Raw genomic sequence first — 18,588 nt, 5'->3', positions numbered from 1 at the left:
AGTGACAAAAGGAGAGAGGGAGAGAGATAGAGATAGAGAGAGAGAGAGAGAGCGCCTGCCATAGAGGAAGGCTGGTGGATGGGATGGGGGGGAGGGAGGGAAACTGGGACATTGGTGGTGGGAAATATACACTGGTGTTGAAACATCGCATAACTGAAACTCGGCCATGAACAGCTTTGTAACGGTGTATTTCATGGTGATTCAATATAAATAAAAATAATCACTGTCATCACATTGCTCATCGATTTCTTCGAGCGGACACCAGTAATGTCTCTCATTGAGAGACTTATTGTTACTGTTTTTGGCATATCCAATACGCACAGATAGCTTGCCAGGCTCTGCCGAGGGGGCTCGATACTCTTGGTAGCTTGCCGGGCTCTCCTAGAGGGGCGGAGGAATCGAACTCGGGTTGGCCGCTTGAAAGGCGAACGCCCAACCGCTGTGTATGACCCTCAGGTGAGGATTCATGTAAAAGATGTGTGAGCATCAGGAAAGTGAGCATATGAGCACCATATGTGACCCTGGCAAGCACTGTAGCCAAAATATATTAATATCTCAGGCAGAAGTCCTGTCAGTGTGCATGAACTTGGATTATACGGGACACTTGTCTCTGCTCTAGTCACTTAAAAATGCCGTGTCAAGTCATAGAAAGCAGTTCCAGGGCTGCAGCAGGTAGTGTTTGCCTTGCATGTGATCAACTAAAGCTCGAACCCTTGAATCCCAAATGGTCCCTTGAGCACCGCCAGGTGTGATTCCAGGGTGCAGAACTAGGAGTAAGCCCTGAGCATCACTGATGTGGCTCAAAAACAAAACAAAACAAAACAAAAAAAGAAAGAAAACACACTGGTGAAGGGATGGATTCTCGAACTTTGTATGAGGGAAACATGAGCACAAAAATGTATAAATCTAACTGTACCCTCACGGTGATTCACTAATTAAAAATAAATAAATTAAAATAAAAAAAAAGAAATCAAACAGTTCCTAGCCATGGCTCTGCTTTAATTTGCCAAGATGTCATGTGAATTCCTATTTGGGAGCTTTTGTTTCTGCTTTTGGTCTTTGAATGGGAGAGTTTATGACTAGAGATATAAATCAATTTTGTTCTTGAATATCTCTCCCTTCTGGGCTTCTTGTCACTTATACTTGCTTCTCTAGGCTTACTTTTCTAAAGTCATTTGTGTGCATTGTTGAATTTTTTTTTTTTTACTTTCAGTTTTCACATTAGAGACTAAAAGTTACATAATGAAGAATGTTCACAGAGGTGCCAACGGACTTAAAATCTTGTCTGCTTAATCAGTACTTGCTAGTCAACCTGAAATGCAGAACATCTCCAGAGCCGAGTTCCTTTTTTTTCTATATTCAAAACAAAATGCTTCTAGTTTCCTATTGCTTTTGTTCTGAAAACTCTAGAAAGCTGCCCCTCTTAGTCCCATTCTATTGGTGATGAATTAGCACCCTCTCACCCCCCTGCATTTCTGTCTTTTTTTTTAAGTTGAGAGAATGGATTTTCCTTGGCACTAGAGCAAAGATAAATGACAGCTCTCCTGAAAAGACCAGCTAGAGATGTAAGTGAACAGCTCGAGAATAAAAATCAGATGGGGGAAAAAACGCTGAGGATTCTGCAACTAAGTGTTCAGAGAGGAACACTGAGTTGAAGCTTTAAAACTTAATTACTTAACAAGAAAAGTAGTGATAATAACAAAATGAAGCCCAGAGTACAAAGTTGAAAAAAATTCCACATGAAAGTCATGGGAAAACGGAATAGTTAAAGATGATGTTTTCCATCTTTGCTATCTCCTTTATTTATATTTAGTTATGAGAAAATGCTGGGAATTAAACCAGGGTGGGCCGCTTGCAAGGCAAACACCCTACCCGCTGTGCTATTGCTCTAGAAAATGGCTGGAGCGACAGCACAGTGGGTAGGGTGTTTGCCTTGCACACAGCCGACCTGGCTTGGGTTCAATTCCTCTGTCCCTCTCGGAAAGCCAGGCAAGCTACCGAGAGTATCCCGCCTGCACGACAGAGCCTGGCAAGCTACCCAAAATGCCAAAAACAGTAACAAGTCTCATAATGGAGACATTACTGGTGCCCGCACAAGCAAATTGATGAACAATGGGACAACAGTGCTACAGTGCTATGAGAAAATGGCTAAACATTTATTTATTTATTTAATTTTTGGACCCTACTCAGCAGTGCTCAGGGCTTACTCCTGGCTCTGTGACCAGGGATCACTCCTGGTGGTGCTTGGGGGACCATATAAGAGGCAACCACTGGATTAGCTGTGCTCAAGGCAAGTTATCTACCTGTTTATCGTGTTGTCTGTCTGACCCTCCTCTTTGCCTAACTTCCAACTGATATTTTTTAATACTTGTACTTATTTTTATTTGTACTTATTTTTATTTAAATAAAAACTGATATTCTATTTTGATAGAAGTTATTAGGGGGCATTAACATTTTTAGTTTTGGTGCCAGAGATAGATGGTAGGAATATTGCCACAAGTTTTTATTTTATTTTTTTTATTTTTTATTTATTTATTTATTTTTTTTGCCACAAGTTTTTAGACCAGAGAAGGGACCATGATGACAATGATAATTGGAAATGATCACTCTGGATAAGAACCGAGTGATGAAAGGAGGTACAGTGATATACATGATAAACTTACAGTAACATAATTGCAAACCACAGTGTCTAAAAGGAGAGAGAGAGAGGGAGAAAGAGAGAGGGAGAAAGAGAGAGGGAGAGAGGAGTGAGAGAGAAAGAGAAAGAGAAGTGTTTGCCATAGAGTTAGACTGGGGGTGGGTGGGAGGGAAACTGGAGACATTGGTGATATGAAACTATACCAGTGAAGGGAAGGGTGTTGGAACACTGTATCAACAAAACGCAATCATGAACAGCTTTATAACTGTGTATCTGATGGTGATGATTCAAAAAAAAAAGAGAGAGAGAGAAAAAGAAAAAAGAGTATGGGTCTGTAGGAATATAAATTCAATCTCTTATAAAACATTCAAGTAAAATTAGTCTCGGGGCTGGAGTGATAGCATAGCGGGTAGGGCGTTTGCCTTGCACGCAGCCGACCCGGGTTCAAATCCCAGTATCCCATATGGTCCCCTGAGCACCGCCAGGAGTAATTCCTGAGAGCAGAGCCAGGAGTAACCCCTGTGCATCCCCAGGTGTGACCCAAAAACCAAAAAAAAAAAAGCAAAATTAGTCTCTCAGATGTAAATGCAGAATAAAATAGTTCCAGAAGTGAAGTTATTCAACATATCAGGGATGGAGATGATTAGAACCAGAAAATGAGAATACGTGGAGGGGTGTTTGGCTCACACCTAGAGTGCCTAGGGCATGCTCTTGTCTTGATGCTTAGGGATCACTCCTGGCTGTGCTTTGGGAACCAGATGTGGTGCTGGGGGTTCAGTTGGGGTGTAAGGAAAACACCTTAACTTCTGGTGCATTCAGCTGGTGTATACAAGAAAAGCCCCTTAACTCCTATACTGGCTCTCTGGTCTCCAAAATGATAGTATTTTAATAATTTACCTATATGCAAAATTATATTAGGGAAATTTCAAGCTTATCTTATATAGACTAGGATAAAGAAGTCCCCATACAGTTAATACATTGTCCCTCAAAAGATGGTTAATTTAAGCCTCTCTTACTCTCTACTACTTTGTCCTCTAATTCTTTCGAAGCAAATTTAGGCTAAATATCACTTCATCTCAGAGCATTGGGAATGCTTTTAGGGTGTGAGTATAAAGATTAGCTAGCACTCCAAACTGAGTGTGAAGAGAAATGAAGAGACAGACCAGACGAGGGGTGGAATGAAGATATGTCAATGGATTAACAGCACATTCCATTCCCATGGCAACCATTAAGCAAATATGAAGGGAAATAGGGGATAATGAGAAGAGAATGAGTTGTTTAATTAATGCTTTGGGAAGTTTTCATTTCTCCTGAAAACAAACAGTGAGAGATTTGATCAACTGCATAGGTCTCTGCTTAAAACTTTTCCTACTTACCTAGTTTCCTTTGGAACAAAGATAAGTACAAATATTAAAAAAATTGAAACAAGTGCACACATGTCCTAAATAATTCAGGCAATGCAGACAGGTATAAAATGGAGTGTTAATGTTTCATTTACCCAGATACCAATATTCAGAAGTCCCCTCTTAACTAATTTTGGTACATTATATAAGAAACTTTACGTACACACAGCACACACACACACATATATAAGAAGAATATGCACCAATATGAAACACAAATGGAATCACAAAATATCACCTAGCTTTTGTACTTGGTAGATTAGAAAACTTTTTATTTCAAGACCCTTGCATCTGTCTCACTTAAAAAAATGTATACATAATATTTCAGTTTGGATAAACATGTCTCCTTGGTAAAAAATAATACTACAATGATAATCTTCCTGAACAAAATTTTGCATATGTGTAAACATGATGCCTTATCAATACTAAGTTTCTTGTGATTTTAGGTTGATTTGTATTTTACAGCTAATTTGGGTAAATATTTCCCTATTATTGGGGCTATATCTTTTGAGGATGGAAACTGCATTTTTAGCTGCTCCTCAGAAAGCTTTTGAAATAATCAGAATCTGTTTAAAAAGCATGTATACAGGGGAAGAGAGGAGTTGCTAGGAGCTTGCAAAACCTTCCTCTATTTTCGTGGCTCTATCAACACAGGCTGTCCATCAGAACGCTCTGAGAACTCAAATTCCAACCCCAGAAATATCTATCTTCACTGATCCAAGGCAGTACTTTGACTGGTATTAAAAAAAATCCCTCCCTTAGAGATTCTAATGTGTAGCCACAGTGTTTCGAATCCTGGCTAGAGGTAGAGCCAGGGAAGATGGAAAATGAAGACTCGGATAAAGAGTGTCAAATTGTGTCCATGAAGCAAAAGAGAGAAATGAAAACCAACTGCATACACAAAACATGTAACCGGTGTCAGGATAAGATCAACTCTGGGATAAAAGGAGAAAGGCAGAGAGACATCCTGGTAAGCGGAAAAAATGCAGAGGTGGTTGGTCTGTGTCCCATCATGCTTTGGGGCCGCTGATCACAGATCCTACTGTTTCAGGTAAATATAAAATTGGTGCTGAATCTTCTTCCAGGCTCTTCTCAGCCCCGGGTTGCTCAAGATCAGTAGCACTGAGTGGCCAGCGGGGTAGCCCGCCATAATGCTTTTGCACAAAATATTCCAGAAGCTGTGGCTCTTAAAGATGTTGGACAGATAGAGAAATAACGCAATGGCATTGAAGATGTAGAGAACGAGGAAGTAGCTGGTCGCTTTGATGGCCCCCAGGTGAGCTTCCATGCTGGGGTCCCTGGAGCCAGTGGCTTTGCTTCTCATGTGCAGGGTGTGCTTCTTGAGAGAGAGGATCAGGAGCATGGCTGTGAGGATGACCAGGGAGAGAGGAAGGAAGATCCCCAGGCTGTAGAGAAGAAGCAGAATGTCCACGTTGGTCTCCGTGGAGTACGTCTTCTTGGTGGAGTTGCAGGCATGGATGGAGAAGCAGTCGTTACAATACACATCGTAGACATCATTGAAGAAGAGGGTGCTGTAGCCCAAGCAAATGAACAGTGAGAGCCACAGGAGCTGAGGCATCAGCCTCGAGATCCTCCACTTCAGTTTGAGGAAAAGAGGGTGGGTGAAATCAGCAATTTTCACAAAGTAGAAGAAGCTAAGCCAGGCGGCAAACCACAGGCTGCAATAATTTAAGAATATGCAACTTACTTTGACTGCACTATACACAATTTCTTCATGATAAAATTGTGGGGAGAGTGAGCTTAAGGTAATTTCTAGCATCATGAAGCTCTGAAGAACTGTTCTTGATACACTCAGGAAAAATAGGATCCGGCCACTTGTGGAAAATGCCTTGTTCTGAATCCTCTCGGCCACATGGATCGCCGCAATGAAGCCGTTTGCCATGATGCCCGTGATGCATTCTACACCTAGAATGGTAAAAATTAAGATGGTAGGAAATGGCGATAATTCGTTTTGAGGGGTGTTGTAGGTTTTGGCCATCCTCCTGTTGATGTTCTTCCTCCTGATGTCTGGGGAAAAATGTTTCCCTAGCATGTGGCGGATGGATCCTGGAGCGTTCTCTCTTTTATATCACAGGAGGAAGCTGTTGATGCATCATTTCCAATTCACTCCATTTGTTTATCTCAGAATTCTTAGCCCTAAATCTGGAGATGCAAATGATGGGAGGATTTGGTTGTTAATGCTGTCTCAGGTTCCTTTGGCCACGCCGGTGTTTGCTTATTCATGGGGCCCAGGGAAGAACTTGAGTGAACTGGACGATTTTATAAACAACTGCCATTGCTTTTTGAGACTTCGGTTCTTTACTAGTTGTATTTATTTGACTATTTTTGTGTGTTTGCTTTTTTGGCAACACCTGGCAGTTCTCATGGCTGGCTTCTGACTGCATTCAAGGATCACTCCTGGCCTGGCTGTGGAACCATATGTGGTGCAGGGAATCTAAATCAGAGTGGGTGTGTGCAGGGCAAGTACCCTACCAGCTGTTCTATCTCTCTGGCCTCCAGTGGGTAGCATTTTAAATCTTTTAATTTTTTTTTTTTGCTTTTTGGGTCACACCCAGCGATGCTCAGGGGTTACTCCTGGTTCTGCACTCAGGAATTACTCCTGGCAGTGCTTGGGGGACCATATGGGATGCCGGGGATCGAACCCGGGTCGGCCGCGTGCAAGGCAAATGCCCTACCCGCTGTGCTATCGCTCCGGCCCCGTAAATCTTTTAATTTTTAAAATTTCTCTTTTAGCTTGTTGTTTGCATACAGAAATACAAAAGATCTTTGTGTATTGATTTTGGAACCCGCTGCTTTGCAGTATTAGATTATTGTTAGTGAGAGTTTTAGTGGAATCTTTAGGATCTTCTATGTGTGTTATCATGTTTTCTACAAATGATGAGAGTTTTACTCTTCTTCTTCTTCTTCTTCTTCTTCTTCTTCTTCTTCTTCTTCTTCTTCTTCTTCTTCTTCTTCTTCTTCTTCTTCTTCTTCTTCTTCTCCTTCTTCTTCTTCTTCTTCTTCTTCTTCTTCTTCTTCTTCTTCTTCTTCTTCTTCTTCTTCTTCTTCTTCTTCTTCTTCTTCTTCTTCTTCTTCTTCTTCTTCTTCTTCTCCTCCTCCTCCTCCTCCTCCTTCTCCTTCTCCTCCTTCTCCTTCTTCTCCTTCTCCTTCTTCTCCTTCTCCTCCTCCTCCCCCTCTTCCTCTTCCTCCTCCTACTCCTCTTCCTCTTCCTTATCCTCCTCCTTCTCCTCTTCCTCCTCTTTTTCCTCTTCCTTCTCCTCTTCCTCCCCCTTCCTCCTCTTCTTCCTCATCCTTTTTCTCCTCCTCTCTACCTCATCCTCTTCCTCCTCCTCCTTCCAGAAAATATGTTAAGGGAAAGAAAAGGAAGGAAAAAGATGGCAGGGAAACTCCCAGATTCTAAAGGATTCTTGGCAGAAATCTTTCCCCTTTAACATCTTTTTTATAAATGGGGGTGGGTGTGTTCTTTATTGTATTCCAAGAATATGGGCCATTAAATAGGGATAAAGATGTTGAGATGATTAACTTCCAGTGTCTGGTCATCTAGATTATTCGATCATGTGGCAGGGGAATGATTTTAACTTCTTTTCCAATTTGGATGCATTTTGTTTTCTTGACTGGGTGCTGTGGTGAGTACTTCAAACATTGTATTGAATAATAGTGGATAAAACAGAAACTAAGAAGTTTACTATATTATAGCAGGAGGATGGGGTGGAGGGACACTGGGACAATGGCGGAGGGAAGCAGGGGGTGGAGGGTGGGGTATTGGAGTGTTTTATGCATGAAACCCTATCATTAACAGTACTGTAAGTCACCATGACTAAAACAAAATTAAATTTAAAAAAGGAATAACGGTAGATAGTGAACAACCTTGCCTTATATCTGATTTCAGAAGGAAAGCTTTCAGTTTTTTTGCCATTGTTTGTGAGTTTCCGATAAGTGGCCTTTCTAGCTTGAGGTGCATTCCTTCTCTCCCTCTTTATTGAGAGTTTTGTTTTTATTTTACTTTTTTAAATTGAACTACCGTGAGCTACAGTTACAGAGTTGTTTATGATTGAGTTTCAGTCATACAGTGTTCCAACCCACACCCATCCCTTTACCAGTGCACATTTCCTGTCAGGAATGTCCCCAGTTTCCCTCCCACACCCCTCCCCTGCCCCTGCAGCCTGTCTCTATGGCAGACACGTTTCTTCACTCTCTCTCTCTGTGTCTCTCTCTCACTCTCATATTTTTCCTTTTTCCTTTTAGGCATTGTGATTTTCAGTACTGTTACTGAAAAGGTATCATGCGTTCCATTTTAGCTCCTCTCTGCACTCAGTTCTTGTCCAGCGTGGTCATTTTCCCCTGTCATTGTCATAGTGGTCCCTTCACTGACCAATCTGCACTTACTTTCCCCCTTTGTAACAAAGTTCCTACCATAGACCAATCCTCCTGGCCCGTTTTTTCTATTGTCTTTAGGTATTATTCACATACTTATGTTTGTTTTTTTGGTATCTTGCAAATGAGTGCAATCATTCTATGTCTGTCCCTCTCCTTCTGACTCATTTCAAACTCAGCATGATATACCATGTTTGTCTATGGATAAGCAAATTTCACGAGTTCATTTTTCCTAATAGTTGCATAATAGTCCATTGTGTCGATGTACCATAGTTTCTTTATCCACTCATCTATTCTTGGGCACTTGGGTTGTTTCTATATTCTGGCTATTGTGAATAATGCTGCAAGGAACATAGGAGTGTAGATGGCTTTTCTGCTTTGTGTTTTTGGCCACCAGGGAATACTCCCAGGATTAATATTGCTGGATCATATGGAAGCTTAATTTTTAGGTGTTTTTTTGATGAATGCCTATATTATTTTCCAGAAATGCTGGACCAGTTGGCATTCCCACCAGGATTGAATAAGAGTACCTTTCTATCCACATCCACACCAGCACTGGTTGTTCTTTTTGATGTGTGCCAGTCTCTCTAGTGTCTCTAATAATATCTCATTATTTTGATTTACATATCCCTGATAATTAGCAAAGCAGAGCCCTTTCTCATGTACCTTTTGGACATTTACATTTCTTCTTTGAGGAAGTTTCTGTTCATCTATTCTCCCCGTTTTTTGATGCGGTTGGATTTTTTTTTCTTGTAAAGTTCTACCAGTGCCTTATATAGCTTGGACATTAAAGGTTATTTTTTTCCCCTCTAATCTCAATGGATGTTGAATCTTGTCAAAGGGTTTCTCCTCATTTATTGATATGATCATATGATTTTATCTTTTCTTTTGTTGATATAATACTATAACACACTGTGCATATTACATAAATAGATTAGTATAGATTGAACAGTCCTTACATCCTTGAAGTGAATCCCCTAATCACACTGTATGATCCTTTTGATGTACTGCATTTCATTCATTTAGGTTTATGCTATTCTTTGATTTTCTCTTTGGTGCAATAGTTATTTAACAGTATGTTGTATGTGATTTGTGCCCAAATTTGTGATCTGTCCTGGAGAATGTTCCATACACACTGGAGAAGGATGCGATTTGGGGGCACAGTGGGTCTTATGTGTATTTATTAAGCCAGTTCTCCCAGTCTTCATTTAGGGCTCTTGTTTCTTTATGGTGAAACAAGGTCTGGTTGACCTATACAATGATGAGAATAGGATGTTACAGTCTCTCCCAGTCGCTATTTTATTTGGAGGATGGCATGTCCTGTATATGTCTACTAATTCTAGGTCTTGCAAAGCTTTTGTAAAAGGTTATAAATGACTATTTGGATTGAAAATATAGGATGTGATGGTCATGCAGTGAAATATGGCCCTTTCTCTCTGTATCTTTTATTTGTATGATGTTTTTCTTTGATTACTTTTTATTTTAGTCACTAGATTAGAATTTTAATCTGGAAAAAAAATCACATCTTCCACTCTGGGCACTATGCCCATTATTTATTTAATGATGGTTTTTAGATTATTTCCTCTTATTTGTCTGCTGTACATTGTATTTGAACTCTTATTATAGTTATGTTTTAATTTGTCCTGAAATTCATACAGGACTCTAGAGTAATAGTTTTTCATATGTTTCAAAGTTGTGAAACTTGAAGCAGTTATATTTTAGTTATATCTTAGAGTACTGTCTCTCAGACTTTTCCTTAACCTGGAATTCCTATTTGAGTTTCTCTTTACCGCCTTTTCAAATTTATATATTTCTGTCTCCTTGTCCTTCACTCCATAGAGTAGTCATATAGTTCATTATGTAAGTGGGACATTTTTGAGGGTGAAAAGTGGTGCTTTAGTGATTAAATATATATAATTATTTTCATATGAATTTATTATCTGGAAATTCTAAATGATTTTTGATAGACTGATAAAAGTACTACTAAAACTTGCTTCCAAAAGTCTTTCTAAAATCCCATGTTTGACCTTAAAGCAAAATAACAAGATTTTTTAATATTAATTTATTGAACATTAAAAAACATAAACAATGTTCCTATTACATATGACTCTACTTTAATGAGCCTTTTAGTCATATTTATTTCTAGCACTACAACATGGATACTTTTCTAAGTAATATATTTTTCAGAAAAATATTCTTTATATCTCTCTTATTTTCATAAAATTGCCTACACGATTACTCTGTTATATTTTATGGCTAATACATTTGAAATTTTGACACTTTCAACTGGTTTTTCTCTATTAACAGTACAGGCTTTATAGGTGTTAAGATAATTAATGTATGCCTGGAAAATTCTGCTAACTGGAGGATATTTTCAATCTGTTTTCTAGTATTGAATATGCAAATATTTTAGCTACTACTGAAAATCTTTCTTCAAAAATTGTGATAGTTATGTAACTTCGTGGTGGAGCCTTGTAAACACGAAGCCTTGTGCAAAGGTTGATATCTGCAGCCCCCACATACCAACTTCAGACCCCAAAGTTGTGCTGTTTGTGATTCCCAGCACAAGAAAGTGTGCAGCCTCCTGTGCACCGCAACCAGGTGTGTGCAACCAGGTGTGTGAAAGTACCACAAGCAAGTGTGTGACCCCAGGGAGTACCGAGACCAAGGTGTGAATAAACTCGACAGCTGAGGCCTGCAAGTACGTGTAGCACCTGGTCATCTCCACAAACACAAAAAGAAACTAACTCAAATACTTTTTTTTTTTTTCCTTTTTGGGTCACACTTGGCGATGCATAGGGGTTACTCCTGGCTTTGTACTCAGGAATTACTCCTGGTGGTGCTCAGGAACCATATGGGATGGTAGGAAACGAACCAGGATCAGCCATGTGCAAGGCAAATGCCCTACCCACTGTACTATTTCTCCAGTCCCCCTCAAATACATTTTTATCATCTATAAGTCTTTGAAATGTGTTACAAATTTTAAATCCTGAATAATTTTAGTTTTTACCTTTAGTTTATTGTATTGTAGATTATATATAAATAAATAAACATATATGCACATATATAATTTACCCAATCAAAAATTATCTCCATTAAAATATTCTTTTTAGGTTTTGAGATTGATCTAAAACATAGTTTTTATAGTTTTCATATTTTAAAAGTAACTCTTCTATGCTATTGAGCATACTGCTTTATTTTGTTTAGACTTTTTTCTTCTTTTCGGGACAAATGCCAATATTTTCTTGTTTGCGAGTTGCGTTTTAATCATTATAATTAATAAAAATCTAAAAAATTTAAAACATTTCTGACTTCATTTGTCTAATATTTTGATTATATATATATTTGATTTTCTGTAAAGCTAGCAATATTTATAGGAATTGTTTGCCAAAATGTTCAGTATAATTGTAGACAACATGTTTTCATTTACAAAGTAATTCTACAAAGAGCCATACTTATCTAAAGAGTGGCTGGTATGAAGGAAAAAAAGGGTGAGAAATATGTATTCTCAGGCTGAATTATTCTGGTATTGAGTATGAGATTCATAATACAAAATTTACAAATCAGTTAACTCTGCTTATAAAAAGAATAATTGCAAAGTTTAGATTTAAGTGGTAAATTATGTTTTTTTAATGCTATGTGAGTTATAGTCGTGCCACACTTTCAATGATCTGTTTTGCAGATTTCTTAATATACTAGGAACAGCTGTAGTGATTGCACAGCAGGTAGGGCATTTGCCTTGCACACGGCCAACCCGAGTTGGCCAACCCGGGTTCGATTCCTCCGTCTTTCCCTCTCGGAGAGCCAGGCAAGCTACGAAGAGTATCTACTAAGATTTTAATAATTAGGGCCTGAAGAAATTGCTGCCGCAGCTTGCTCGTGTTCGAGATTCCTGTGAGTGTCTCTGGATCATGGCCACATGGGAGCTGGTGCTTCTTGCTGTCTTCTAGAAACTGGCAACCACTGGAGCTCTGAGAGGTCAGGCGGTGGGATGGTACCTCCCCCGTATTTAGTGGCCAAGTGGAGAAGGCCTATTGCAAAGTCCCAGGCCATCTCTGCCGTAAGTTGCTCGTGTCCGAGATTTCTGTGTATCTGTATCTTATTTTTAAAATAAATTTCTGTTTCCTTTTGTTAATAGGGTAATGATGGCCTCATAGAAGTTGTTAGGAAGGATTCTTATTTCTTCAGGATTTTGGAGTAGCTGAGAATAGGTAGTATTTGAAGGTTTGGTAGAATTCATTAGTGAATCCATATGGGCCTAGACTTTTGTTCTTTTTTTTGCTTTATAGGTCACACCTGGCAATGCAGAGGGGTTACTCCTGGCTCTGCAGGAATCACCCCTGGCGGTGCTCAGAGGACCATATGGGATGCTGGGACTTGAACCCAGGTCAGCTGCATGCAAGGCAAACACCCTACCTGCTGTACTATTGCTCCAGCTCCTAGGCTTTTGTTCTTGGTGTGACTTTAATTACTTATGATTAGTTTCTTCAAAATTTTTACTTCTTCCTTATTTAATCTTGGTAGGATACCTCAAGATAAGGCACAAATTATTCACCAATTTATTTTATATTTGGTTGATCGTGGTGACAGCTATGGTTGTCAAATTTCTTGTGCTTTTGCAATCTCTCTCCTTTAGTCTCTGATTTTATTTATGTCCCTTTTTCTATAACTAGTTTTTGTCAACCTGTTTATTCTTTTGAAAACCAAGCTCCTGGTTTCATTGGCCTTATGTATTGTTTTCTTGACTCATGGCTCACGAACTCACGAACTCACGGCTGCTTCTCCCGGAAAGGAGCATAAAACGAGGCCCCCATAACCATGCCACGAGATCTTCGCCAGGCTGTTTTCACTCAGGGTGCTCCAGAGGGGGGCGGGTGAGAGCCCTCCCCGCCCCAGGGGACCCAGCCCCAGCAGCCGACCTCCACTACCCAACCACCGCCATGTGCCTGGCTGCTTCCCACACGCTCCTGCCTACCCTCACACGTGAGTGAACGTATTCCTGGACGGAGACACACCATCATAAAGGGAGATATATACATATATTTTTATAAAAATATATATTACATATGCATGTCTCTCAGAGAGCCCGGCAAGCTACCAAGAGTATCCTGCCTGCATGGAAGAGCCTGGCAAGCTCCCCGTGGCATATTAGATATGCCCAAAACAGTAACAATAACAGGTCTCATTCCCCTGACCCCGAAAGAGCCTCAATCATTGAGAAAGACGAGTAAGGTGAGGCTGATAAAATCTCAGGGCTGGGACTAATGGAGACATTACTGGAGCCCGCTCGAGTGAATCAATGAACAAAGAGATGCCAGTGATACAGTGACATATTGTTTTCTTGACTTCTACATCATTGATTTATACTCTAATTTTATTATTTTTTCCTTCTACTTGCTTTGGATTTATCTGTTGTTCTTTGTCTGGTTTCTGAAGTTATGAGTTGAGATTGTTTATTTGAGCTTCCTTGTCTCTTGATATAAGCCTGTGTTGCCAAACTTCTCTCTTATTGCTTTTTTTCTTTTTGTTTTTCTTTTTTCTCTTAGTATTGCTTTTATTGTATTCTATAAGTTATTATATTTTATGCTTTTGTTCATGTTTTTTTGGGGGGGAAAACTTTTTGTTTCTTCTTTAATTTTCTCTTTGTCCCAATATTTATTTAATGGTATATTTACTATACTATATGGTTTTACCACACTATTGAAGCTTTCAATATTTAATAATTAACTTTCTATTTATGGGTAATTTCTACCTTTATGGTACTGAGGTCTGAAAGGATACTTGGTTTGCTATTTTTCTGACATTGTAGATGCTTAAATTGCATATCAGCATGTACATGTAGTGTATCCTGGAGAATGTTCCATGTGCATTGAAGAGAGATGTGTATTCACCTCGGGAGATAGTGGGTTCCTTACATGTCTAGTAGTTTCAATTTGTCCAACTCCTCATATAGGGATCTTTGTTCTGTCTGGTTGATCTTTCCTATTAGAATAATGTAGGATTTAAGTCTCCCACTATGGTCATGTTGCTCTCACTGTATCTCCTCAGTGCTAATTGCAGTTGTTTTATGTATATGTTTCTGTCCTTTCATTTGCTGCATATATCATCATCATAATCATCATCCCATTGATCGTTAAAGTTCTCGAGCAGTCTCAGTAATGTCTCCATCCTAGCCATGAGATTTTAGAAGCCTCTCTTTATTCGTCTTTCCCAAAGATGCCGCGTTGGAGGCTCTTTAAGGGTCAGGGGAATGAGACCCAGTATTGTTACTGGTTTTGGCATATGAATACACCATGGGGAGTTTGCGAGGCTCTCCCACGTGGGCAGGAAACTCTTGGTAGCTTGCCAGGTTCTTCCAGAGGGAGAAGTAGGCTTTCAGGAACTTGGTTTTAAGTATCTGGATGTTGGCTGTTGGTGGGATTACACAGTGCCGGGGGCAGTTTGTGGGTGTGACTGCCTAGCTACTGGAAAAGGGGAAATCTGGGCAGAAGAGGCCCAGTCCCGATCTGAGCAGACTTGGAGGTCTCAGCCCCAGGTCCCACACACTTGGGTTCCTCTTCTGGTGCCTTCATGTGTGAGGCTCTTCCGAATATGTGGAGAGGGGCCTTGAGCATGGCTGGGGCTAGGCTCCGGAGGTCTTTGGCTGCTGGGAGCTCTGCTCGGGGCGGGGAAGAAAGCTGGAGCCCACCCACTCTGAGGGGCCACGGGGAAGACATCCAGGTGCTCGGGCAAGAGACTCTTTGCATATATCTTGCTGCATATATATGGATAATAATTAAGCCCTTTGATCTATCGATCCCTTCAATAGTGTGTACTATCCATTACTCTCTCTTCTTACCTTCTGTCACTTGAATGCTATTTGGTCTGATATAAGGATGATTCCTTCCTTCCTTAGTGTAGCATTAGCTGCATGGTTTATCAATGCTTCACTCTGACCCTATGTTTATTGCATGAGTTGAAGTGTGTCTCTTATATGTAGCAAAAAGTGGGACTTTTGCTTCCTGATCCAATTCAGTCCATTGACATTTAGAAGAATAATTGAGATGAACAATTTATTTTGCCATTTTTCTATGAGGATTTTGCTTGTTTTGCCATTTTTTTAAGAAATAGAAGGCAGCTCAGTATAACTTGTGAAGATTGTGTAGGTGAAAAAAATGTCTTCAACTGTTGTTTGTCTGAGAATATTTTTATTCCTCCTCAGAACTGAATGCAAACTTTGCAGGGACAAGGATTCTTGATTACAAGTTCTTCGAATCTCAGTCGGTGCCTTGAATGTATCAGTGCTTGTAGGGTTCAGTTTCATCTGAGAAACTGTATTTTTCTGTAGAGTATTTTTGCTTGTAGAGTTTCATCTGAGAAATCTGGTGTACATTTTACGTTGTTTCCCTTATATATAAGGCTGTATTTATCTCTTGTCACTTTAGGGAGTTTATCTACTTGGCTTTTGCAATTTTGCTTAAAATGTGTCTTGGTCTTGCTGTCTTTACTTATTTATTATCTTATTATTATCAAGGCATAAGTCTCCCTCCACAGACTGGGGAATTTCTCGGTATTATATTTTCCATCAGTCATTCTTTTCCTTTCTCTTTTCTGTCTCTTCTGGAATCCTCGTAATTCAAAGTTGTCCCTCTTGCTATCATCAAATTAAGTATCTTAAGTTTTCTTTGTTCTTTTAAATTTCCTATTTTTTATGATATTTTTTATTGCTTATGTTACATGCCCTGTCTTTGAGGTCACAAATTTGATTTTTGGCTTCTCTTATTCTGGTACCAAGTCCTACCACTGTATTCTTTAGAAACTTCAGTTCCGTTTGAGAGAGTCCTTTAAGTTTTATTGTGAATTTCTCTTCTAGTTTATGGATTTTCTCCCCCAACAATTCCTCAGTTCAGTGAACACAGACAGCGTTGTTGCTCTGAAGTCATCCTCAGGCAGTGTTTAAAGTTCTGACATACTTGAGAACTTTCCCAGGCTACTAGCTCATCCTTTGATGCGGGCTGAATTCCTATATTTTTGCTTTATTTTTAAAAGCGTTTTTAAGATTAAGAGTCTGTGGTTTATAATTCTATGAATCATTTCTCATGCATGTAATTTCCCACCACCACACCCATCGCCAGTGCACCCCTTCCTCCCTGGAACCCGAAGACTTTTCCCTTCCAAACCTTCATTTTAAAATTCTTCCCGATGCTTCTAGGGGATTGAGGGTAGAGTTTCGAGTTCCACTGATTAAGGAGCTCCTCTTAACAATATTGGGTTAGTGCCTATGATTTGACTGATTTCTTATTTGCCTTTTGAGGATTTCTTATAAGGTTGCAAGATTGATTTAGTTCCTGTGACTGATTTGTATGTACCTCAATGACAACAGGAGATTTATGTTACCTGTTACTGTCATCCCGTTGCTCATCGATTTGTTCGAGCGGGCACCAGTAACGTCTCTCATTGAGAGACTTATTGTTACTGTTTTTGGCATATCCGATACTCACGGGTGCTTGCCAGGCTCTGCCGGGCGGGCTCGATACTCTCAGTAGCTTGCCGGGCTCTCCGAGAGAGGCAGAGGAATTGAACTCGGGTCAGCCGTGTAAAAGGCGAACGCCCAACTGCTGTGCTATCGCTCCATCCATGCAGTACTTATGTTACCTGTACTCCTTTTCTTGGGGATTGTTTTTGAGCCTACCCAGTGATAATTAGGGGCTCCTTTTGGCTCTACACACAGGAATTCCCTTTGGTGGTGCTCTGGGGACCACATGGGATGCCGAGGATCAATCCTAGGTCAGCCGCATGGAAGGGAAGTGCCCTATCTGCTGCACTGTGGCTCTAGCCCTGACACCTACACTTCAACTTCCATAGTGCTAAGGTCTAACGGTCCTCAGTCCCGGCCCAGGGTTCACAGTTGCTGGTGTCAGCTGATGTGATGTCTCGAATGAACCGGCAGTGACTGGAGATTGTGATCATGTGTACCCCGTAACAGCTGTTTAGCAAGTCAATGTTCACAGTTATGTGTGTGTGTGTCTGTTTACATTTGCCAGTACCAGTTTTGCCAAACTGATCCGAACCATGACCTGATGGGCAGGACTTACCCCCAGGTCTCTGCTACTGGTGGCTTCTGGGACAGCAGCTTTCAGTTCGTTTCCCAACAATGGCTCTTCTTGGCTGTGACCTGGGTACATCTGAACAGTCTGTTTTTTTTTTAAATAAGAATTTTATTTTATTGAATCACCATGTGGAAAATTACAATGCTTTCAGGCTTAAGTCTCAGTTATACAATGCTGAAACAACCATCCCTTCACCAGTGCCCATATCCCGCCACCAAAAAAAAACCACAAACACACACAGTACACCTCCCATCCCGCCCCCCCCCACCCCCCGCCTTGTAACTGATAAATTTCACTTTAATTTCTATTTACTTTGGTTACATTCAATATTTCAATGCAAACCTCACTATTATTGTTAGGAGTACCCCACTAGAGTTAGACCTGTTGTGAAGAGATACGAGGTTTTGGATTTCTGTACTTTAGCAACTAAGTCCAGGGAGATTTCTTCCAGATATTGGATCATTGCAAGCTTGTAAACCCCGTCTGTGGTCGTCATAATATGGCGGTCACCACGCCCTTCACCCCCGGCAAGGAAGAGGCAAGAGAGAGAGAAATACCTTTCCCCTCCTGGGCGGGCATGGGGCCGTGGAGTTCTCAGTCTAGAGACATTCTGCGAGGAGCTGCCCATGCCGAAAGTAATTTAGCTGGCGTCTGGAGTCACGCTCGTGCAGCTTCGGAGAGACTGCACACACGTGTGGCCCCCGGGATCACATCTTGGCGGCAGGCCTGAACAGTCTGTTTTTGACAGAGAGGGTAGAGACCTAATTCAAAAACCTGAATTGTCTTCATGTCTTCCGTGTCCTCAAACTTAGGTTGGAGAGGAAGTCAAGAGTGCTCGCTTTGGACGAGCTTCCTTTGGTTCTGAGCTGGTTGCTGGTTTAAGCCTGTCAGACTGGGTGGTATCTGGAACCCGCGGGGTGGGACCTCTTCTGGGTGAGGCCGCGGCATTCAGCCTGCTGAGCCATTGCTGAGTCTGTGATTCTCACCAGAGGGAGCTTGCAGGGTTATCCTGCCAGGCTGTTCTTACTTCAGGAATGGCTGTTCCCAGTCCTGGTCAGGTCTG

General features: G+C 40.6%; 1 protein-coding gene across 1 annotated transcript; it reads right to left on the bottom strand.

Moving 5' to 3' along the window:
* Positions 1 to 5,080: 5,080 nt before the first annotated feature.
* Positions 5,081 to 6,094, bottom strand: TAS2R39 (taste 2 receptor member 39). The gene has a single exon (XM_004608328.2). It carries the CDS (start codon positions 6,092 to 6,094, stop codon positions 5,081 to 5,083), a length of 1,014 nt encoding a protein of 337 aa, XP_004608385.1.
* Between the last annotated feature and the right edge of the window lie 12,494 nt (positions 6,095 to 18,588).

Source organism: Sorex araneus, chromosome 1 (genome assembly GCF_027595985.1).
Source record: "Sorex araneus isolate mSorAra2 chromosome 1, mSorAra2.pri, whole genome shotgun sequence".
Lineage (NCBI taxonomy): Eukaryota > Metazoa > Chordata > Mammalia > Eulipotyphla > Soricidae > Sorex > Sorex araneus.
Note: the sequence above shows the minus strand (reverse complement) of the source record. Positions and strands in the feature narration are given on the sequence as shown.